Genomic DNA, 25875 nt, shown 5'->3' on the forward strand with positions numbered 1-25875 from the left:
TTACTTGAAAGTGATCTGTATCAGGTCCAAGTGCCTAAACACGACTCTTATTTGAAAGCTACTAGCAAACAAAAAATACTGTTCATTTAATATATGGCCTACAAACATTTCCTTCACCCCACTGAAAGTAAACAAAAATGATATTTTGTGGTCAATGAGAACATTAGAAAATTACATTTGCTTAGGAAGTTCAAAATAATTTGATGTGCGTTACCTGTTCTCTCCTTGCTTGGCATTGGTTGGCGGGGGCTGCAGTACGGTCTGATTACCTTCCATCTCCACAATACATTTTGTATTCAGATCCAACTCTAAACCAAACAAGTTGTTTGCACATGGTTACATTTATAAACACCAAAGGACTCTCAGCACTTAAATCCATGTTTGCCACACACATTTTTGAATCTCAACACAAGATAGACTAAAGGCATATTCCCAAACATCTAAAATATGTCTACACAATTTCAGTGTACTAGAAGCTGAGGGCAATATAAAAAGTATACAAATGAATAACAAGTAGTCGACCCAATCATAAAAAGATTTAACTCTCAAAAAGTTGGATTTGGAGGTGTTGTATAAAGTAATACAGCAATGCAAAGACAGAGGAATTAAAATCACTTGATTCAACCAGTCTCAAGGCCGAACTTGAGGAATTTAGAGACTTGTGGCTAGAGCCTAAAATGTTTGATGAAAGGTACATGGATGTAATGCACTGGCCTTCAAGGTAGGGACAAAAAACACAATATTTGTTTAATTATGATTAGATGGTGTATATTTCTACATCAGTTTACTGCATATAATATACAGTATGGAGATCCATGTTTTGGGGGGAATTAAAATAGGGCCTAATTCCATAAATAAGTTCAATTACAGGAAAATATTTGTACAGTGCATTATATATTTTTTTAAAAAATGCAAATATACCACCAAAGTTTGTACAGAAGCCACCTCATGTAGCCTTTTTCTTTTCTCACTTTAGTAGGTTGGGATTCAGTAACGGATAGGGCGCCCCATCAAACACTTTGTATTCAAAATAAAAAATAATATTGGGATGTTTGCTTCCATTTGAATACATTACAATATTTTGAGAATTCTACATTTGCAATATATTTGCTTCTTTCTAGGCTACCATTTGCCCTCTTAGTGAACTGTGGGTATAAGGGGAATTCAGGGTACGCCATGATCTGAAGGTGGCAGCCAGTTTAGAGGAAGTACAACAGAAAGACAAATACACAAATATCCATTCTGATACATTTTACAGTAATATGAGTTAAGGTATGGTTTGGATTTAGGTGAGACAGACAATCACCGACCTAAGAATAGCACCATGGGTTAAAAGGAATTCAAGAACCAAATTAAAAAGACACATTTTGTGTGCACCCACACACTTGTCAAGTCTGTCACTTTAAAAGAAAACTGCACTACCCAAAACAACTTTTGTTGGGATCCTTCATACAAGAGGGGGGGGGGGTGTTGCAGTGATTTAGGCTGTCACAACAAAAGAACAAGTTTAAATGACATTTTGCCAGCTGCAGTGGGGCATGTTTGTTACACTTCAAAACTTGACTTTTGAACTTTTATTCAAATGTGCATGTGATGCTATTACACGATTAGAATCCAACTCGTATCTTTACTGCATCAACTGGGACTTGATTTCGAACACCCAAGTAAAAATTCTGACAGAATCTAAACTGCTGTTGTACTGATCAGTGCAGCTCGAATTACAGAGACACACAAGATAAGTTAAAAAGAATTGTTTAATAATCAATCCATAAATCAGTTGCAAACCCTCCCTCTTGGTTGTCTTATTCTAAAGCTTCAAAAGTATTTCTGCTGTAAGTTATAGTGATATACAGTAATCTGCACTCAGTAATTAGATGTGTTTGTCTGTGGCTGGGGAAAAAATAAAATGTAACCTCTTGGCTGCAAATAAAAACGGATTGCAGCACACTCAGTCAAGGGGTTAAAGAAGCCAAAGTGCCAAATGTTATCGCTGCACTACTAGATGGGGGGGGTCAGTGCAGTGCATACTTGTCTTGTATAGCAACTTCCCTTGATTGCCGCTCAACTACAGTAAAGTTTGCAAAACAACTGAATGCGCATCAGCCCCATGAGAGGGCTGCACTGTGTAGCAATGGGGTAAACAAACATCTTTATATTACCTCGCCGGTTCATGGGCCGGACTCTCACGGCCACTATCACCTTACTACCCGACATGTTTGCATCAGATCAGCCACCCAAGGAGGACAAATCCAGATGAACTCCAATCCTCCCTCCAACACAGCCTCCTGGGTGCCAGAATTGTCTTTTTTTATTATTATTTTAGATCAATTCTTTATTTAAATCCCCCAAGCGATGTTGCACAGCTCGCCTGGTTTTCTCTGGTAAAGGCAGAATCCTTTGAAAAGTAAAAAAGCCCATCACGATCCATGCAAAGAAGCGGCGCCCAGCGCAGGAGATCAACTCCGCTTTGCAGTTTCCTCTTCTCCTTATTTGCTGAGGACAAATCCCAGTCTTGTCGCCATTATAAGAGACAGAAGCCGATTGCTGCTGCCAGTGCAGCCCCTCCCACCTCCTCTTTCAGGGTGGTTCAGTGTCTACAAGGATTATCCATGCCACCCTCTGTATCCCTATCCCTGCATATCCGAGAGTGCCCTGCACCAGCACTCGGCTCCACTCCCTGCCTATAGTACAGCCTCCCTATACGCTTTGTTCATTTAAGGTGGATTCATGACACACACTCTAGTAATTGAGGTAAATGAGCTACCAACTTTATCGTCAGTGTTTAGATGGGAATTGAAAGAGAAATTATCTGACTTGTAAAAATCAGTAAGAACCACAATAATAATTGTAATTATTTGCTGCTGTTTCATGTCCCTTAGCTTAGCCCAGTGTCTAAAATCCAATTCAAGACCCCCCCCCTCTCCCCACACAGGTAATACATAATCTGGGCACCCACATAAGTGAGTTTGCTTTGATCATACAATAATAGATCTCAATTATCTCATTTTCATGTATGAAACAATTTTAGGATAAATCAAACCATGTTTTTCATCAATAGCCTTTGGGGTCAAGTACAGTCCATCCTTTAGTCCAATGATAGACAACTTCCTAGCTTATGGGCCTGCAGATAAATATTTAGAATAACTAATATAATAATTTAAAAAAAAACCGAAATGATAAAATGATATAATAGACTACGGTAAGGTTGCGCACATTTTTAGTTATGCTTTTTCCTAGGGTAACCAAAAACTCTGGCACATGTTGTTAGTTGTGCTTTTCCTGAAGGGCCACAAGAGCTAGTGCCAAGGGCCGAATGTAGACCTTGAGTCAGTGGTGTTCCTATTGGGTGCTATGCACCTCCAAACACCTATGTAGCACCCCCAATGAGAAGGCTCCATATATAATGTGTGCTGTGTCTTCCAACTTTGTCACCACCTTTGAGAACCTCCCAATCAGCCACCAAATATTAAAGGGACAGTATACTTATGTATCCATTTTTTTTACCAGCTGCAGAGTATAAAATGTATGAGAACTTGCTTTTTTAAGGCTTATTTGTGTATATGAATTAGCTGGTTTTGTGTTTTGAAGCCACAACCTAATAAAATGGGTTGAGCTTGTAGGTATAATCAGATCTCATTACTTTATCACAATGTGTACATATACTTGCTTCTTTATCTTATATCTGTCTGTAAACAAAAGACCAATACTTGGAGAAAACAATGGAAAATTAAAATTGTATTACCTTATCTCTGTAATTTCTTCTGCTGGCTGTGTTTACACAGCTTATCTATAGCTTGGACCTAAGGCCAGAAACTTTCAGAATAGGTGGGGATACCACAGGCTAAATTAACTAATTCAACTGCCAATATAAGGGTAAAGGAAATACTTGTAAACTATGTAATACACTCCAGCAGGTAAAGTGGATCATTGGGAACAAATTGAAGGGGAGAACATTTTTTTAGTAAACTGTCCCTTTAAGTTCTAAAACCTTTTTTACTTGCTACTTATTCACTTGCTACTTTTTATACAATATATATAATTTTATATTGTATAACTTTCTTAAATTACTACACTAGAAAACTTTATTTGTAGCTCTCCATTTCATATTTTAAAAATAATTTAAATTATAAAATATTACATAATCAGGGTATTTTTTAAAATAATGGGTGCTTGCTTCAATATAAATGCATATAAAGACACAAATGTTGTTTCGCCCTGTATAAATACATTTTTGTATGTTTTAAAACAAATCTGTTCTATAGATCTACGTTCTACAGCTCTTATGCAGCAGCTTGAATTGTAATATTTCTTCATACAGCTATATTTTTTTGGGGGGGTAAACAATCTCACATTTATTATTTATACTTTTGTTTCATTTAATTAAATTCTTTTTGATGGTATTGTTTATATTCAGTTGAGTTGCAACTGTTTAAATCCACCTTAAGCGAACAAAGAGTAGATAAAGAATCTGTTAGAGGAGGGGTTTGGAGCTGAATACTTCTACATGAGACACAGGGATACAGGATTCTATTTGGTGTAGAGAAACTGGTACTACAGTGCACCACCTATAGGAATTCTTATTAATTCCACAAATCTGCTCTGATCCTTTGGAAACCTAACGCCAGACTCACATGATGCTTTCATTAGGGAAAATAGAATGTTCATGTCCCCCAAGCATAAAGGCAACAAGTGTGTGTGCCTGTTTTCAATGCACTGCAATATCTTAAAAATAAAAAAATACTTTGTCTGTAAAACATAACCTAGGCTTGTCTGCATTCAGTCTGCATACTCACATTTGGATAGTAGTAGTAGATGGCGCTGGTCTATTGAATGATTTTCTCTAGTAAGTTAAGAGAAAAAAGGCTTGATGCATATATTGAAGCCAGTTAATATGGGTGCAGTATACTCACTCCATAAGATGAATCTTTACAGCTGAAAGGGAACGTAGCGTCAGATGGCAAAAGTCCACAGGTTCCTGGAGTCAAATACTGAATTTTCAGGTTTATCCAAAAGTGGACTATAAATGAATAGAGACCCAAATGACTAAAGTATCCAGTGTATAATTGAAAAAAATGTAGAAAAATAATTCAATAAATAAAGAGATTCCAGCTCAGCACAGCAAAACAAGATCTTGACAATCTTTCAACAAAGGATAAAAGGTTTTATGTGCTCAATTCGTTTCAACGTATTACACGTCTTTATCAAGAGCATACATTAAAACAAGTAAAAACAAGTATTGAGTGTGTTTGCTGTGGCTACAGGGCTGGTTTATATATAGGTGAACAATTAGTTCCAATTTCCTGTTGAGCACAGGAAATTGGACTCACAAAAACTTCATAAAATGTTTAATACTAAATATATGCATCAATAGTAAACTATTCCTGAGAATAAAAATGAAGAAAAATATATTTTAAAGAAAATCATTAAAAAACCATCAAAGTTTAAAAATAGAGGCTTAGTTTAGTATTGATACGTTATTTGACCAATCAAAACACTTCTTGGATATTTAGACCAATGAACAGACAGTAGTATAAAGTCCTCAATCAAGTAGTCCGTTGTGTAACAGTTCCTTTTCAGGTCCGATCTGTGGCCATGTGCTTTTCTTGTCCAGAGGACGGCTGTAATCCAAGGGTGAAAGCACCAATCCGGAAGAGTCAAAGTTCTGTGTACTAATAGAGGGAGTGTCCCGAATGACATCAGACATACATCTCAGCCAATAAAACAAGATAAATAATTCTGCAACAAAAGCAGGAAAAAAGTGACCAGTATTTGCTCTTCAGAATGAATCTGAAACATTTGTGACACGTTACATTCACATTTCAAAAAGGGGATCCGTACGGCACATTCATAACCATTTAAACTAAAATTTGACCAATAGTGAACAAGGACACACCCCTATGGTTGTGTGTGGAGGTACACAATACTACTTGATTAATTTACAATAACAAAATACTCACACAATTGTATATAAAATACAGTATAAGTTGATATATAGCATAAATATAAAAATCATTAGAGCGCTTAAAGTAATACATTGTACTTTAGAAGGGGTGCAATAGGAGATGTTAATGAGTAGTTCTAGTTACTTAGTAACAATGAGTGTATCTAAACTTAGCCACATAGCCATCTCAAGTACGAAACATTCAATTTACCATTTGTCATAATTTCAAAACACATGATACATACCCTTATATACCGCAATCCTATTTATTTTCCAAGATCACATATCTTAGAAGTTGTGTATGAGGATTATAGTTTTTCAAAACTTTAGGGCAATGATTTGTTTAACCAGAGGATCATATACTACTGCATACGGTTGGTTATTTGTATCGAGAGGAGTGAGCTTGGAAAACTCCTCAAATAGACGATTCAGATTTGCTATTTGTGCAGGTGACATAATTAGCACATAATCGTGTTATTTAGACTATATAAATACGGGTTGATAAAACTCAAACTAATGTTTGATGATAACAAGATTTAGCCATGGTAGTGACATGCTGCAAACTTTTACATACAGCTGAGCTAACAGCCGAGTAAAATGGGCGTTTGGCGATGTTGCGCCAATCAGATCATTGTTTCAGACCTGCCCTCTACTAAACCAATCCTAAAGCGTGAAATATATGTCTAATGGTGTCGTTCTAAATGTTAACTGATGAGCGCCAATTAAAAGTATTCTTTTGTCTGTGATGTATATCAGGAGACTTGTTATAATATCGTACTAATATCTTCTCTATAATAACGGTATTCAATTGCTGAAGAATAACATTATTATGTCTCATTAGATCTGTTCAATGAACAATAAGCAGATTTGGTGTTTTATGTAATTATAGTGAATCGTAACTATAATAGGTATATGTATGTGAAAAACACGATGGGGCTGTGTAATGTAATAGTGAGGTGAGTGTATACCTAAGCACAGGCCAATTCTATACATATAATGGAGATACCCTCTGATGTGTGACAATCTAATAACTCAAAAAATATATGAAAATTAAAATAAGATCCATTAGTACGTATACTGTATATAAAGTGGGATCTCCATATCACTGAAAAGATATGTGTGTGTTATCTATAAAATGTATATTGAATAATATGTATCCTCTTAAAGGGACAGTCTAGGCCAAAATAAACTTTCATGATTCAGATAGAGCATGTCATTTTAAACAATTTTCAAATTTACTTTTATCACCAATTTTGCTTTGTTCTCTTGGTATTCTTAGTTGAAAACTTAACCTAGGAGGTTCATATGCTAATTTCTTAGACCTTGAAGGCCACCTCTTTTCAGAATGCATTTTAACAGATTTTCACCACTAGAGGGTGTTAGTTCATGTATTTCATATAGATAACACTGTGCTCGTGCACATGAAGTTATCTGGGAGCAGGCACTGATTGGCTAAACTGGAAGTCTATCAAAAGAACTGAAATAAAGGGGCAGTTTGCAGAGGCTTAGATATAAGATAATCACAGAGGTTAAAAGTATATTAATATAAATGTGTTGGTTATGCAAAACTGGGGAATGGGTAATAAAGGGATTATCTATCTTTTAAAACAATAAAAATTCTGACGTAGACTGTCCCTTTAAGTGAAATTAGATTCCTAATGGACACAGAGATCATATACCAAATAGGTGATATTGGGGAGCTAGGTGATGTGGAACATATTTAATTGTAAAGGACAAATAGTGACGCAACTTATATGGTCATACTATGTGTCGTGCTTTATGATAATATGCTGTAGATCAGGGGTTGCCAACCTTTCGGACCTCAGGGACCACTATACTCAGAATTTTGAATCCTGTGGACCACTAACATTAATTTTTTTAAAAAGGTACAAACCTCTATGTGTGTATGTATATATGTGTATATATATATATATATATATATATATATATATGCATACACATACACACACATACTGTACATAACAAGTATAACCATAACTAAGTTTACATTATGTATATATTTACACATTTTTAAGAATTATTTTTCGGAATAAACTAACTGAATGACAGAACTGAGAATACTTACAAATAACTGATGAAGGGTGAGTGCCAACTTTTGAGCTGGAAACAGAGAGACAGAAAGTGGGAAAAAAAAGAATTATGTTTAAAAGGACCGCAAGACTTCCAAGTTACCTCCCCAGCTAGGAATTATTCAAAACTACTTATAATGATGGACAGTAGAAATTCGTCCGAATTTGTAAAATTCTGGATTTTGATTGATTCGAATTTCCGAATTAAAATAGTGCCGAATCTTCTGAATAAATCCAAATTAGTTCGGATTTATTCAGATTTATTCGGTAGATTCAGATGGCCATGGATTACACTAGTATTGTACAGTATATTAGGTTATATCACTCTGCTATGAGTTACACCTATTATACAGTGCATAATACTAGTCTAATACACAGCACATCCCCCCTAACACTTACCGAATTTCCGAACCGAATCCAGCCAAATTTATTCGAATACCAATGAATCCGGAACGAATCCGAACCGAATTGATTCAAATTTTTCCGAATTCGAATCGATCCGAACCGAAATTAAAAAAAATTCGAATCGATCCGAACTGAACCAAATTTTTTCGCCATGCACATGTCTAATGGACAGACATTGGAGTCATTAATTAAGTTTATATCAGAAAGCTCTCAATATGGATGTGAGCTAACCATGACTGATGTTACTGGCAATAATACTGGTAGGATATGGCTGATCTGCTGGATGGCAATTACTGGAATTCAGGTGGAATGGCTTTGTGCGCTGGAAAATTATTAGAATGAAAAATAATTAATATTTAATTTTTTTAAAAAGAAGATGGAGGGAAGGAAGACAAACAGTGATGTAGGAAAATCTGAAGGAATTAGGAAAACTACTACAAAGAGACAGGTTAAGGGAAGAAAATAAATTAAATATAAGAGAGAAATTGTTTTTTTAAGATTTTCTTTTTTATATACTTTAATTCCACTATTTCAAGCCAAGACTATACCAACCTCTGTCGGCTTTAGAATGGAAGCATCTTTCTCTGAGCAGCGCACCAGGTGGGAGGAGTTAAAAATACAATCTAGCTACGCAAGTTGAGCAGTACTACGCAATATGCTTAGGGAGATTGTAATTTAACTTCTCCGTTGGTTTTCACTGATTTCCAGCCAGGCACTGTAGGGAGTTGCAGCACGATGGGGGTGACACCATCAGAGGAGATTAATTCCTGCTTGATGGTGTCAAGGACCACCAACATCTTCTCGTGGACCACCAGTGGTCCATAGACCACTGGTTGGCGACCGCTGCTGTAGATTATAATCCAGTTTAGGAATGGTATCTTCAAATTAAATAGATGGATTGTGGAGGGAAATATGTGTGTATATATATATATATATATATATATATATGCACATATATATATATATATATATATATATATATATACACACACATATATATGTTCTGTGCCCTATAAGTGTAATATTCTAAAATTTGGTGCAAAGATATTTATATAAAGGACAAAATTATATATTATAATAGGACTCCTAACTTACAAAAAGCTCATCTAAATATATGTATATGGATATATGGATATTAAGGGCAGAATCCTAAAGGTATAAATAAATCCAATGAGAGAAAGATGTACAAAATATAAGGATCGCAGGGAACATAGGGTATGTATCATGACTATAATTGCTTCATTTAGATAATAAGAGCAAAACAAGTATAAACAATAGGAAACAGTTACCCTTGTCGCTAGGGTAAAAGACAATAACAAGATCCAAATAATGATAATATCTCAAAAAGCTGCTAGATATATTACTTTGTTTAGTCCAGAGGGAAAAAGGGAGTGGAATCAATAGATCCAGTATGTTTCCCTCTGGCGTAAACGACAATATCTGTTGCCCCTATATGAGCTAGATGTGCTTTCTAGGGGGGTAATGGCAAAAGTATTACGTTTCTTATGTTGAATAACACTGTGTCTAGATACACTGTGTTTTAGAGAACCATTTGTGAGATTCCTCTTGTGTTCACTCCATCTAGTTCTTATTGTCCTACAGGTACGTCCTAAATATTGTAATCCACATTCACATGTGAGGACATATATAACATAATCTGTACCGCAGTTAATTTCAAATGTTTCACCCGTACTGTGACTAGTAACAGAATTGCTCCCATGGGTCATTGAGTTGCACATTAAGCACCTCTTTTTATGACATTTGAAAGCCCCTGGTTTCATAGTGTTTCTAAATGTTTTTAGAGGTAATGTGTGGTGTGTATTTCTTTCTGACACTACTATACTATACTATTTTGTTGGGGGCCAATTTCTGTTTAAAGGTGGGAGCACGCCTAAAGATCATTCTCGGGTTAGGTTCTAGATTTCCTTTTAGATAAGGATCTTTTAGTATAATAGGCCAGTGTCTATTAAGAGGTTCTCTTATCATTTTATGACTAGAATTATATTAGTTATAAAAGCTGGACTAGACGTGATATTAGATTGATTATTAGTTTTATCCATGGGGGCTTGTTCTAAAATGGAATGTCTATCTATGTTTCGTGCTTTGGTGTACCTATCCATAATTAAATTCATGGGGTAACCTTTTTCTTTATTGCCACAGTTTCTTCGGATACGCCTAAACTGGCTGTATGGTATATTGGTTTTCCAGCTGTTTAAATGATTACTGGAAAAGTGCAAGAAGTTGTACTTGTTACGGTTAACACTTTTAAAAAAGGTTGATGATAAAAAGCTACCATCCCGTGTCCATTCTAAATAGACATCTAGAAACTCAATCCTTTCTTTCTGGATATTAGATGTGAAAGTTAAACCCATATCATTTAGGTTTAAACTTTTTACAAAACTCTTTGGCTAATGTTGATGACCCTTCCCATATGAATATTAGGTCATCTATATAACGGCCATAGAACACCAGGTTTCCCCTCCAGTTTGAGTTATAGATGTATCGCTCTTCAAATTTGCCCATAAATAAATTGGCAAAACTGGGGGCAAACCTGGTGCCCATGGCCGTTCCCTTTATCTGAAGATAAAACTCACCAAAAATTGGAAGTAGTTATGTGACAGTATAAATGAGATTAAATCCAATATGAATTTTTGTTGTGAGGAAGGTAAATAGATGTCATTATCCAAATATGTATTGATAGCTTCTAGTCCCAATCTATGATCTATGTTGGAATATAGTGCACCAACATCACAAGATAGCCAAATGTATTCATCTTTTCTTTTATAGTTGGAAAGTTTGTTTAAGAGATTGGTTGTATCTCGTATATATGATGGGAGATTAATCACATATTTTTGTAGATAGAAATCTACATATTCTGACAGTCGATCTGTTAAACTATTGATTCCAGATATGATTGGGCGTCCAGGCTGTTTGAGTCGGTCTTTATGGATCTTGGGTAAGTGGTAATAAAAAGGGACACTAGGATGGTCCGGAATTAAGTATGCTTTCTATTTTTTATTTAGTATTCCATTTTTGTAACCTTGTAAGATGATAGTTTTAAGTAACTTGCTATATATAAAGGTAGGGTCTGAAGTGAGTTTCTCATAATATTCATGGTCTAAAACAATTTGTTTAGCTTCTTGTGTGTAATCCTTATAATTTTGTAGTACAATCCCCCCCCCCCCCCACCTTATCAGCTTGGCGGATCACTAGGTCTCTATCATCCATAAGGGTTTTAAGAGCCTTTTGTTCATTTGGCCAGAGTTTCTTTTGGCTATTTTTTCTTTTGGACATTGATTTTTTGAGATCTCCATTACTATTTGTTGGTATAATTCCACATAGGAATAGGCCTCTTTGGGAGGATTAAAGGAAGATGGGAGGGAAAAAGGAGTATCTATTATCTTTTCAAATAGTTTGTTAGTAATATCATCTGTTTGCATATATGCTAGACAACCAGGTCTTTTGGGGTCCATTGTATCTGATAGGATAGGGTGTGGGGATTATGTACACATTGGAATGTAAAATATTCAAATTTTATTAGTTATAATTAAAAATGGGTAGCAACATAAAATAACATGCAGCAAGTTAGATACTGTATCCAAATAAGTCCCTCAAATATGACAGGTACATTTGAGTGTTAGTCCTGCTTAATATTTTCCCATGGACATACTACCTGTTCATATGCAGGGGGTAAAATTAACTAAAATGGACCATTTACAATGGATAAGGGCCAAGGAAATATGTAACTGCTTAGTAATGCACAGGTAATGTACTAGGACGTATACTGGCATAGGAATTGCACCAGTCTAATCGTATATATCAGGACTGAAGGGTCAGTAAGTATAATACTGAATGTGAATTAGTCAAAAATAGCAGCAGAATAATTATAGTTAATAGTGAGTATAAGGATACACTGTGTCACTTAATTCATATATTGTAACACTTTTGTGTTAATGTAACAGTGTCTCATATCTGGCTGTCAAATTGTGGGGTTGATGCAGAGAATAGCAACCATAAATACCTCCCCTGGTATAATAACACCTTCACCAAAGAATATTTTAAAAAATACATGATCCTTGTTGACCACTTCATTGGTGAAGGATCATATATTGTTTTAAATATTCTTTGAATGCCCAAGATTCAGATTGTCTATGAGATCACATTTTTATGAGTGCATATCAGAATCATTAACACCCTATTACTTTTTTCACTGTAATTGCTGAAGGTGTTTTTATAACAGGGGAGGTATTTATGGTTGCTATTCTCTGCATCAACCACACAATGTGACAGCCAGCTATGAGACACTGATACATTAACACAAAAGTATTACAATATATGAATTAAGTGACACAGTGTATCATTATACTTGCTATAATCTATAATTATTCTGCTGCTATTTTTGGCTAATTCACATTCAGTATTATACTTACTGACCCATCAGCCCTGATATATACGATTAGACTGGTGCAATTCCTAGGCCACTATAAGTCCTAGTGGATCACCTGTGCATTACTAAGCAGTTCTGTTTTAAATGGTCCATTTTAGTTAGGTTTAGCCCCTGCATATGAACAGGTAGTATGTCCATGGGTAAAAATTACCTGTCATATTTGAGGGACTTATTTGGATACAGTATCTAACTTGCTTCAGGTGGTTTTATTTTGCTACCCATTTTTAATTATAACTAATAAAGTTTGAATATTTTACATTCCAGTGCGTACATAATCCCACACCTGCGAGAAGAGTACTTCTAATAGTATCCTGTCCAGTTTCTATGCTGGAATTGTTCTCCAAAATGTTTCAATTTTGATACTTAGCACCATTACACTTTACAATATATTAATGTTTGCTTATTTATAAGAGATCTAAGTGCTCCCTCTCCCAAAATAAGAGTGGTGCGATTGTCTTCTTCTAAAGTATATGTGGAAATAGTTTACCTATAATGTAAGCCAATAGTAAAAAATATGACTAAGATCAAACTGTCATTATCCTTACCTTCAAATAAACAAGAAGAGCTGCTATACTTTCAAAGCTGAGCATATTCCTAAGGAGGTTTTTCTTCATCAGAAGCATATTAAAATATTCAGCACTAGTTTACCTTAGTCACTAACACCTTTCAGTGGCAGAATTGGTTCCAGTTGTCATTGGTTCTCATCTGCCTCTGTATGCCACCCCATGCTGTGCTGTAAGTGCTCCAGCCCCAAACACATATCACTTGCCTCTGTATGCCAACCAATGATGTAAGTCTACCTACATATTTAATACTGAGAGATTAACACATACTTAGTTTAGCTCTCTTACTCATGTTTATGGTTTTGCACACATATTGACAAACTGCCGGCTCTGCATGAATTGAAAATTATATATGACATGTAGTATGTAGTCAAATGATGTGTAGGATGCAGTCAGAATATTGAGGAGCCACATACACTACTTTACGAATCAGATAAGAAATATATATAAATGTAACAAATAAAGTTAGTAGCCAGTAACTCAATATTATTAACTGTGGCTATGCAATTTGTAAAACAGTGCTATAACATAAGCGTAGATCTACCCCAGCACTGCACACACTATATGTAGCACGGATGGTACATGTATAACAGCAGCAGGCAGACATTGATCACCATTATGAAGGTCAATTGTCTCATTCTGCAACCACTAGGGATTGCCCCAGCTCTGTCATCCTGCTGATCAGTAAAACCAAGCGGACTCTCCCAGTAAAAAGTTGACCACACTCATTCTTTCCTCCTCCACCAGCTGCATGCCAGCCATCCTCGAGAAGGTACAGAGCAAGCAAACTAACAATTCTTGCCATCACTAGGGACTCGATTTATCAAGCCTTCGCCTTCTCTTGGACTGCAGATTCTCATAAGAGAACCTGCAGTCCGTATTTATGAAGCAGGGAACATCAGACCGCTGCTTCCTATCCTCTTTTCCACCTCTTAGGTGGAGAATTTCAATCTTCCCGGTCTCGTCTGACCGGGGAGATTGACAACTCCTGCCCGCACATGATTTGCTTGCGTGGGCAGGAGGGGGCATTGCACGCGAGTGCAAAATAGTGCTCACCTGCAATGTTAAATTCGAGACGAGCTGTGGTGGGCAGGGGCGCAAATGTACGCCCCTGTTCACTGTAACTTGATAAATCTGGCCCTAGGTATGTAAACTGTGATATACAACAAGACCCCCTGCAGTTGTGGACACATAACTGCAGCTGATTTTGTGGAAAGTGGTGTTGGTTCATGTTATTTACACACTGAGACAAGGGACAGGCAATCCATTTGGGCAAATTCAGGACAATCTGGTGTAGTGTCGAAATCTGCGACCCGACGGAATGTGCGACCGTGATGTCACCACATTCCTCAGCGCACACATGACTGGTTGACCACTAATCACCTGCTAGAGCCACCTCCTTCCGTCACGGTCGCACATTCCGTCGGGTCACCTCCTGACTCGCACTACTGTCAGTAAGCGACCTACGCATTGAAGGCATCCGAGTGCTCACATTGATCCGGGTGGGAAAATTATACAAGCAAAGGAGCTTCAATATTGCATTGTGCTCTTTTATTCTCCTAAAGCAACTAATCTCTAAAGCACGTCACCGGAGAGAGAGTGAAGATGTTGCTTGTGTATGAGGTTGGCATAAAGACCTATAGCACAGAGAGCTGCCTGGTGACTGATTGCAAGAGGAGAAGGCGACACGAGAAAGTAGATGTGTGTAGTAGAGACGGAGGACGTGAACCCAGAAAGTGAATATGCAGAGAGATTATCTAATATTGAGGGCTGCCCAATAGAAGCTGAAGATAGGGAAGGGTGTAAATTAGATATACAGAAAATGAGTGTGATGAAGATGTCGCGAATGAGCCTTTTGCAGAGACAATAAGTGGAGAGTGAGAAAGCTCTAAAAGAGAGTTATTCGGTTCAGAAACAGATGACAAGGTAGAGTGCTATAGGTCTTTATGTCGCCCTCATACAAAAGCAACATCTTCACTCTGCCTCCGGTGTAGTGCTTTAGAGATAAGCTGCTTTAGGAGAATAAAAGTGCACAATGCAATAGTGAAGCTCCTTTGCTTGTATAATTTTCCCACCCGGATGCCTTCAATGAGTAGGTCGCTTATTAATGTGAGTACTCGGATGCCTTCAATGGGTAGGTCGCTTATCAATGTGAGCACTCGGATGCCTTCAATGCGTAGGTCACTTTGTTTCATATTTGGGAAAAATCATATTTAGGAAAATATTTTTCTTACCTGGGGTATAGTCTTTTTTCAAATTGACTGCTTTTTCATTAAAATTTTGCGGGCAAAATTAGGCTCGCTAGGTCGCAAAATGCTGATGTTTATTGCGTCATTTTTGCCGCAATAATTTTTTTGTCGCAAAGGTACGTCTGGTGACACAAATTTGTCATTTCCAGTGTCTTAGTTGATGCCGAGTTTACTTGCACAAGGTTGCGTCTGCAATGACGCAAGTGTGTCATTTCCGGATGCTGTTAGCACCAAAAAATTTAATTTTGCCTTGTGCGTCATACTTGGTGCAAAATAATGTAATTATTTAAAACCCCATTCCTATATGCCTCTTGTCATTTTCTATGTCAGAGGGCTATGCTGTTTGCATTTTTTTCCATTCCTGAAACTGCCATATAAGGAAATTGATCATTTTGCTTTATATGTTGTTTTTTCTCTTACATTTGCAAGATGTCTCAATCTGATCCTGTCTCAGAAACCACTGTTGGAACCTTGCTGCCTGATAACAGCTCCACCAAAGCTAAGTGTATCTGTTGTAAATTTGTGGAGATTATATCTCCAGCTGTGGTATGTAATAGTTGTCATGATAAGCTTTTACATGCAGAGAATGTATCCATAATTAATAGTACAATGCCTGTTGTTCCTTTAACATCTAATGTACATGATATCCCTGTGAATATAAAAGATTTTATTGCTGATGCGATTCAGAAGGCTTTGTCTGCTATCCCGCCTACTAATAAAGGTAAAAGGTCTTTTAAAACTTCTCATAAAGTTGATGAAATTTCAAATGACCGACAACATACTTAATTATCCTCCTCTGATGAGGATCTATCTGATTTAGAAGATCCTTCCTCAGATATTGACACTGACAAATCTACTTATTTATTTAAAATTTAGTATATTTGTTCCTTCTTAAAAGAGGTGTTGATTACATTGGATATTGAGGAAACTAGTCCTCTTGATACTAAATCTAGAAAATGTTTAAATTATGTTTATAAACCTCCAGAGGTTTTTCCAGTTCCTGATGCTATTTCTGATCTAATTGCTAAGGAATGGAATAGGCCTGGTACTTCTTTTATCCCTTCTTCAAGGTTTAAAAAATTGTATCCTTTGCCAGCAGTTAAATTGGAGTTTTGGTAAAAAGATCCCCAAAGCTGATGGGGCTATTTCTACTCTTGCCAAACGTACTACTATTCCTATGGAAGATAGTACTTCCTTTAAGGACCCTTTAGATAGGAAACTTGAATCTTATCTAAGGAAAGCTTATTTATATTCTGGCTATCTTCTCAGGCCTGCCATTTCTATGGCTGATGTTGCAGCTGCATCAACTTTTTGGTTGGAAAGTTTAGCGCAACAGGAAATGGATCCTGATTTGTCTAGCATTGTTCGCTTGCTTCAACATGCTAATCATTTTATCTGTGATGCCATTTTTGATATTATCAAAATTGATGTTAAATCTATGTCTTTAGCTATTTTAGCTAGAAGAGCTTTGTGGCTCAAATATTGGAATGCTGCCATGGTATCTAAGTCTAGATTACTATTTCTTTCTTTCCAAGGTAATAATTTATTTGGTTCTCAGTTGGATTCGATTATTTCAACTGTCAATGGGGGGAAGGGAGTTTTTTTGCCTCAGGATAAAAGACCTAAGGGTAAATCTAAAGCTTCTAACTGTTTTCGTTCCTTTCGACAAAATAAGGAACAGAAACCTAATCCTTCCCCCAAAGAATCTGGTTCCAATTGGAAACCTTCTTCAAGTTGGAGTAAATCCAAACCATTTAAGAAACCAAGGCCAGCCCCCAAGTCTGCATGAAGGTGCGTCCCTCATTCCAGCTAAGCTGGTAGGGGGCAGATTAAGATTCTTCCAAGACATTTGGGCAGATTCTGTCCAAAATCAATGGATTCAGAGTATTGTCTCTCAAGGGTACTGAATAGGATTCAGAGTAAGACCTCCTGTGAGAAGATTTTTTCTCTCACGCATCCCAGCAAATCAAGTAAAGGCTCAGGCTTTTCTGAAGTGTGTTTCAGACCTGGAGCTTTCAGGGGTAATAATACTAGTTCCATTTCAGGAACAGGGTCTGGGGTTTTATTAAAATCTATTCATTGTCCCAAAGAAAGAAAATTCATTCAGGCCAGTTCTGGATCTGAAAAATTTTAATCATTTTGTAAGAGTGCCAACTTTAAAAATGGTGACTATAAGGACTATTCTGCCTTTTGTTCAGCAAGGGCATTATATGTCCACAATAGACTTACAGGATGCATATCTTCATGTTCCGATTCATCCAGACCACTATCAGTTTCTGAGATTCTCTTTTCTAGACAAGCATTACCAATTTGTCACTCTTTTATTTGGCCTAGCGACAGCTCCAAGAATCTTTTCAAAGGTTCTCTGTGCCCTACTCTCTGTAATCAGAGAACTGGGTATTGCGGTGTTTCCTTATTTGGACGATATCTTGGTACTAGCTCAGTCTTTACTTTCTGCAGAATCTCACACGAATCAACTAGTGTTGTTTCTTCAAAGACATGGTTGGAGGATCAATTTACCAAAAAGTTCCTTGATTCCTCAGACAAGGGTCACCTTTTTAGGTTTCCAGATAGATTCAGTGTCCATGACTCTATCTCTAACAGACAAGAGATGATTAAAATTGGTTTCAGCTTATCGGAACCTTCAGTCTAAATCATTCCCTTCAGTAGCTATGTGCATGGAAGTTTTAGGTCTCATGACTGCAGCACCGGACGCGATCGCCTTTGCTCATTTTCATATGAGACCTCTCCAATGGTGCAAAGATTATACAAATATATCACAATTAATATCCTTAAATCCCAATGTTCGACTCTTTCAGGACTTGGTGGTTAGATCACCATCATATAGTTCAAGGGGCCTCTTTTGTTCATCCAACCTGGACTGTGATCACAGCAGATGCAAGTCTTTCAGGTTGGGGAGCTGTCTGGGGATCTCTGACAGCACAAGGGGTTTGAAAATCTCAAAAGGCGAGGTTACCAATCAATATTTTAGAACTCTGTGCTATTTTCAGGGCTCTTCAGGTTTGACCTCTGTTGAAGAGAGAACCGTTCATTTGTTTTCAGACAGACAATATCACAACTGTGGCATATGTCAATCATCAGGGTGGGACTCACAGTCCCCAAGCTATGAAAGAAATATCTCTGATACTTGCTTGGGCGGAATCCAGCTCCTGTCTAATTTCTGTGGTTCATATCCCAGGTGTAGACAATTGGGAAGCGGATTATCTCAGCCGTCAGACTTTATATCTGGTGGAGTGGTCGCTCCATCCAGATGTGTTTCCTCAGATTGTTCAGATGTGGGGTCTTAAATAATAGATCTGATGGCTTCCCATCTAAACAAGAGACTTCCCAGGTACCTGTCCAGGTCCAGGGATCCTCAGGCGGAGGCGGTGGATGCGTTAGCAGTTCCTTGGTGTTACCAACCTGCTTATATTTTCCCGCCTCTAGTTCTTCTTCCAAGAGTGATCTCCAAGATCATCATGGAACAATCATTTGTGTTGCTGGTAGCTCCAGCATGGCCTCACAGGTTTTGGTATGCGGATCTTGTTCGGATGTCCAGTGGCCAACCTTGGCCACTTCCTTTAAGACCAGATCTTCTGTCTCAAGGTCCGTTTTTCCATCAGGATCTCAAATCATTAAATTTGAAGGTATGGAAATTGAACGCCTAGTGCTTAGTCATAGAGGTTTCTCTGACTCAGTGATTAATACTATTTTACAGGCTCGTAAATCTGTTTCTAGGAAGATTTATTATCGAGTTTGGAAGACTTATATTTTTGGTGTTCTTCTCATAAATTCTCCTGGCATTCTTTTAGAATTCCTACAATTTTATAGTTTCTTCAGGATGGTTTGGATAAAGGTTTGTCTGCAAGTTCCTTGAAGGGACAAATCTCTGCTCTTTCTGTTTTATTTCAAAGAAAGATTGCTCAGCTTACTGATAGTCACTGTTTTGTACAGGCTTTGGTCCGTATCAAGCCTGTCAATAAATCAATCTCTCCTCCTTGGAGTCTTAATTTGGTTTTGAAGGCTTTACGGGCTCCTCCATTTGAGCCTATGCATTCTTTGAACATTAAACTACTTTCTTGGAAAGTGTTGTTCCTTTTGGCCATCTCTTCTGCTAGAAGAGTTTCCGAATTATCTGCTCTTTCTTGTGAATCTCCTTTTTTGATTTTCCATCAGGATAAGGCAGTTCTGTGGACTTCATTTAAATTTCTACCTAAGGTTGTGAATTCTAACAACATTAATAGAGAAATTGTTGTTTCTTCTTTGTGTCCTAATCCTAAGAATTCTTTGGAGAGATCCTTACATTCTTTGGATTTTGGAAGAGCTTTGAATATTATGTTGATGCTACTAAAGATTTCAGTATGACTTCTAGTCTATTTGTTATCTTTCTGGTTCTAGGAAAGGTCAGAAGGCTTCTGCCATATCCTTGGCATCTTGGTTAAAGCTTTTGATTTATCAAGCTTATTTGGAGTCGGGTCAGGCCCCGCCTCAGAGAATTACAGCTCATTCTACTAGATCAGTCTCCACTTCGTGGGCTTTTAAGAATGAAGCTTCAGTTTATCAGATTTGCAAAGTAGCAACTTGGTCTTCTTTGCATACATTTACTAAATTCTACCATTTTGATGTTTTTGTTTCTTTGGAAGCAGTTTTTGGTAGAAAAGTTTTTCAGGCAGCTGTTTCAGTTTGATTCCTCTGCTTATGTTTAAGTTTTTTCTTTTCATTTATGAGAATAAACTTATATTTTGGGTTGTGGATTAATTTTTTTCAGCGGAAAATGGCTTTTATTATTTTTATCCCTCCCTCTCTAGTGACTCTTCTGTGGAGTTCCACATCTTGGGTATTACTATCCCATACGTCACTAGCTCATGGACTCTTGCCAATTACATGAAGAAAACATAGTTTATGTAAGAACTTACCTGATAAATTAATTTCTTTCATATTGGCAAGAGTCCATGGGACCCACCCTTTTTATGGTGGTTATGATTTTTTGTATAAAGCACAATTATTTCCAAATGCCTTTTTTTATGCTTTTTACTCCTTTCTTTATCACCCCACTACTTGACTATTCATTAAACTGAATTGTGGGTGTGGTGAGGGGTGTATTTATAGGCATTTTGAGGTTTGGGAAACTTTGCCCCTCCTAGTAGGATTGTATATCCCATACGTCACTAGCTCATGGACTCTTGCCAATATGAAAGAAATGAATTTATCAGGTAAAGGACCAGTCAACACATTAGATTTGCATAATCAACAAATGCAAGATAACAAGACAATGCAATAGCACTTAGTCTGAACTTCAAATGAGTAGTAGATTTTTTTATAACAAATTTCAAAGTTATGTATATTTCCACTCCCCTTGTACCATGTGATACCAATCAGCCAACCACAAATGCTTATTCGTATAGTCTGTGAATTCTTGCACATGCTCAGTAGGATCTGGTGACTCAAAAATTGTAAATATAAAAGACTGTGCACATTTTTTTTAATGGAAGTAAATTGGAAAGTTGTTTAAAATTACATGCTGTATCTGAATTATGAAAATTTAATTTAACCTGAGTGTCCCTTTAAGTTCTTACATAAATTATGTTTTTTGATATGGAAGACTTTTTTTGTATAATGTTCATTTAAGAACATTTAGCAATATTTTGCAGTGTGGAATGTAAGACTGAAATATATTTGTTTTTTACATTATAATTCAGGCAAATATGTTAGCAAAGACCATCATAAAACAATTTTTCATTCAAATAAATTACTGAATTCATAGTATGTCCATATTTCGGGATATAAATATTCATTATAACCGTCTCCATTCCAGTTTATGAGAATTCTTATGCAATTTGCCACTCTATTTGAAAACCCTGTGATAATCCATTTATCGCAAGGCTTTTCAAATTAATTTATGGCACTAAAATTTGTACGCATTGACAGTTCAACACTGGTATCTGCTATCAATAAGAAAACACTTTTTGAACAGATTATCACAGGAGTTTTAGACTTTTAAAATTGTAAATCTTGAACCAGTTGGAAACATACTTTGGCCTGTTTCAAGTGTTATTTGGCTGTACAAATTGCTTTTTTTAGTGGACAAGATAAACATATATATATATATATATATATAATAAGATGGGAATAAGATTCACACATGAGTTAAAAAATAAGGAAATTAATTATTTGGACCTCACACTGCGAGGTAATTACTTTAATGGCAAAATTGACACCACAATATATAAAAAACCAATAACTAGGAATGCACTTTTACATGCAAGGAGCGAACACCCTAAAGAAACCTTCAGAGCTATAGCAAAGGGCCAACACATTAGAATAAAAAGAAACTGCTCTAATGACGAGGATTATTTAAAAGAAGCAAACCTTCTGGATAAACAACTTAAAGTGAGGGGCTATAACGAACAAACTATAAAGAATGCACGCATGGCAGTGTCCACTAAGGCACAGGGAGATTTGATTGTAACTAAACCCAAAAAGAAACCCAGATTTGACACAAACAAAATCAAGTTTGTCACACAATATTCACCCCAATATAACCAAATATGTAATATAATAAAGAAACATCTACCTATTTTGAAGGCCGATAATAGTCTAGCAAAGATAATAGACAGTAATTGTCTTTTCTCATATAGAAGAGGCAGGACTATAGGGAATATAGTCTCCCCAACTAATCTAAAAGTGAACAAAAGAACAACTTGGTTACAATCTAAAGGCCTCTACAAATGTGGTTATAGTGACTGTAAAGCTTGTAAACATGCAGATATAGGAAACATCTTCAAATCGACCAAGACAGGAGAAATACTCCAGATAAATAAACATTTAAATTGCAGAGACAAAGGGGTAGTGTACCTCATAGAGTGCAATATTTGCAAACTTCAGTATATTGGAAAAACGGTGAGAGAAATAAGAAATAGAATTAGGGAGCACTTATCCAGTATCACAGTAGACACTGAAAAGAGCAGACAAAGAGAGGACAAACTGCTACCAATAACTAAACATTTTATAGAGGTACACAACAGGAACACCACATCACTCAGATGGACAATAGTAGAAAAAATAACCCTAGACTCAAGGGGGGGAGATCTTGACAGTATACTCAGTAAAAAAGAGGTATACTGGATGTTCCGCATGAAAACAAATGTACCCTATGGATTTAATTCCAGGTTTGAGCTTATAAATTTTTGGAAATAAACCTATTATGTAAGGAATTCTAGTCAAGAAAGTAAAGGATTAAGATATATTCAAGTAACTAGATAACCAAGGGTTTAACCTAGAGCTCTGGAATTTAAACAAAATAAAATTAAATAAAATTTAAATCCTGTAAATAACAATTTCGAGATGACACTAATGTTTAAACCAAAGATAATGATTTTGCTAAACTCGAATTAATGTTATATTTTAAACAACAATAGACTTCTGAAGCCTACAATTAAAAAAGCACATACTCACAATAAAAGTTTCAGGTACCCCATACCATATAATATAATAGAGAGGATACTATACACATTATAACACTCAGGGGTTAACTGTCTGAAACAAATTGGGCAAGACTGTTTTTAATTAACCTCATTATGAAATGTATATAGTTGTGCAATTACTGCACCAGATCAGAGGTCTATGAGTACGGCTCAACAGAGCTGAAACGCGTAAGACCTGACCTGATCTGATGCCCTTTTATTTCCCCCATGTTTTGGATATGCTTTTAAATATATCTCAATAAACTTCAAGTTTTAATCTACTCACGGCTGGAAATTCCTTTGCTTGTATTTGGATTTGTTGATCGCCAGCATCCAGCCGTGTAGTAGGACTTTCAGAAGCAGAGCACTTTCCTTCTTCCTGTGGGCCGAAGACTGGAGGGGAACCGGAAGTGACGGAGTATACAGACGCAGAGCGGAGGAACCGCGCACACTATACACGCCGAAAAAAAGGAAACCGGAGGACACAGTCCTGAGAGGCTAACGCTACATCCACAGAGGACCACTGGTAACCGGGTGAGAGGATCGTCTGGCAGCCAGGGACCGAGTGGGAGATAGGAGAGCCTGACCAGATTAACCCCTTCTTGAGCGAAGTAACGGAAGAACGAGGAACGTCCCCTCCACATTGAGCCCCAAACAAGTAAGAAATAACATTTTACTACATTTATATCTAAAGTCGAATAAAGAGATACAAATACTGTTATATCGTTCACTACGCTACCCAGTCAGGGACTGTTACACTACATACAGGTAAAACCTGTGAACGGGGGCACCTGGCGAGCACCCCTTTAATTTGGACACTGATACTGGGTTTTAAAAAAGCGAGTGACTTAATCAGGGAGATAATAGGATTTAAGTGCCTGCTACTAAACACTACATAGTGATACGTAAATAAAAATAAAAATGGAGACATCAGGAGTCGATGTTGATAATACAGGAACTGACACTATGCAAATATGCAGTTATTACTCACTGAGAGACCCACAGGAATTGGACATTTACAATAAGGACTTTGACCAGATCTTTAATACAGATGAATCTACTTTGGAACTAACTGACCTTTTTATAAGGATTGAAGCACTCATGATAAGAGCTGAGAAACTCAAGTTCGATAAATGGACATTAGAGAAATATATTAACCTTAAGATGATTCCTAGAGGTTTAAGAGTGCATAAGTTCCCTACCTTTGAAGTGGATGACTTGAAATTTAAGGATGAATGGAATATGATTTTGGATGAATGCTCATTTAGATTAATGCATATGATTATTGTACATAAAGAGGGACTACTAACTGACATAAAAATTAAAATCACACAGTTACAGAGACATTTAACACACCACCAATTATCAATAGAGTATAGAGGATTTGATGAATTGCTCATTGAGACAGTGGAGAAGTCAACAGAGGAAGCCTTACAAATAAAACAAACAAAATTCCTAAGAGACTGGACTGACTATCAGACCAATACAGTACATGTGTGGAACAGGAGAGAGAGAACTAATACACATAGAGAAAACAATAGAAGAAATTATAATCATCACAAGGGTAATCACAATAGAAAGGGAAAAAAGAAAGTTACATTTTCTGACACAGAAGCAGAGTCTACTGATGATACTAGTGGAGACAATGACAGCCAGTATGATAGGGAGACACCTATTACACAGAATACTACACAACAGATAGGAAACATTAACACAGAAGCCCAGGGGGCTAGGAGCAAAACTACTCAGGATAAACAGACTAATAAAAATCTGAAGTATCAAACCACAGTACAGAAAGCAGACACAGTAGATTCAACCAGAGCAAAATTTGATCAAGCTTTTTTAGTGGCAGCCCCAATACAAACACAGGGAGAAACACAGGAGGTTATAAAACAGCCAGCAATAAGAGGAAGCAAAAAAGGTCAAAGGCAGATGAACAGATACCAACTGAGGGCAAAGAAGAATTTGGAACAAAAAGTGCATCATTAGTTATCAATCTTTCTGACACCCTGTTGACACCTACACAAGAAAAAGTATTGAGCTATGGATTGAACTTTGTACCAACAGCTAAGTTCAATATATTTAACACAATAGTAGATGTCAACAGACTGGTCAGAAACTTGACTCTAAAAAAACATTTTCACAGTACACAAGAAATAAAAGAGACCGTAGAGGCTAACTTAATAGGTGAAGAAACCACACCAGAGATACAATTAGATTTCCAAGATTCATGTGCAAAGGAGACTCTAATGAGTCTACTAAGTGAACAGCTAAACACAGGAGAAAAAAATGCCCATATAGGTTTCAAACCTAAGTCCACCTTTTACCCCATTCAGTCCAGGGGGACAATTTTAGAACAATTTCAAGAAAGAGTGGTTAAAGACTTAGAAATACTAAACACAGCCAGTAGTCCCTATCAAGACACCAATTTAACAAGAAAAGAGAGAACAGCTCTGAAAGAAATTGCAGAAAATGATAACATAGTCATTAAAAAATCGGACAAGGGGGGTAGCATAGTGGTATTAAATAAGACAGACTATGATAAAGAAATAAAAAGACAGCTCAATGACACAAATAACTATCAAATATTAAAAGGAGATCCAAAATCAAACTATATGCTCCAACTCTCCCATTTATTGGATGAGGGCCTAGCCAATGGTTTTATAAATAAAGAGACACATGATTATATGGCAAATAAACATCCAAAGACACCATTA

At 36.7% G+C, this 25875-nt stretch overlaps 1 protein-coding gene across 6 annotated transcripts in view; it reads right to left on the reverse strand.

The window, feature by feature from the left end:
• KIF13A (kinesin family member 13A) overlaps positions 1-2665 on the reverse strand; it is a 390994-nt gene extending 388329 nt beyond the window's left edge. For 3 of the 6 annotated variants that reach the window (XM_053714781.1, XM_053714780.1, XM_053714778.1), the window contains exons 1-2: positions 2160-2663; positions 215-308 (exon numbers count right to left, since the gene is read on the reverse strand). In XM_053714781.1, coding sequence (XP_053570756.1) covers positions 215-308; positions 2160-2214 — 149 coding nt within the window. In that variant the 5' untranslated portion in view covers positions 2215-2663. Of the gene's footprint in view, positions 1-214; positions 309-2159 lie in introns of all 6 variants that reach the window. The other 3 variants (XR_008402581.1, XM_053714779.1, XM_053714782.1) reach the window with 2 other exon arrangements.
• Positions 2666-25875: the final 23210 nt, after the last annotated feature.

This window comes from Bombina bombina, chromosome 5 (genome assembly GCF_027579735.1).
Source record: "Bombina bombina isolate aBomBom1 chromosome 5, aBomBom1.pri, whole genome shotgun sequence".
NCBI lineage: Eukaryota > Metazoa > Chordata > Amphibia > Anura > Bombinatoridae > Bombina > Bombina bombina.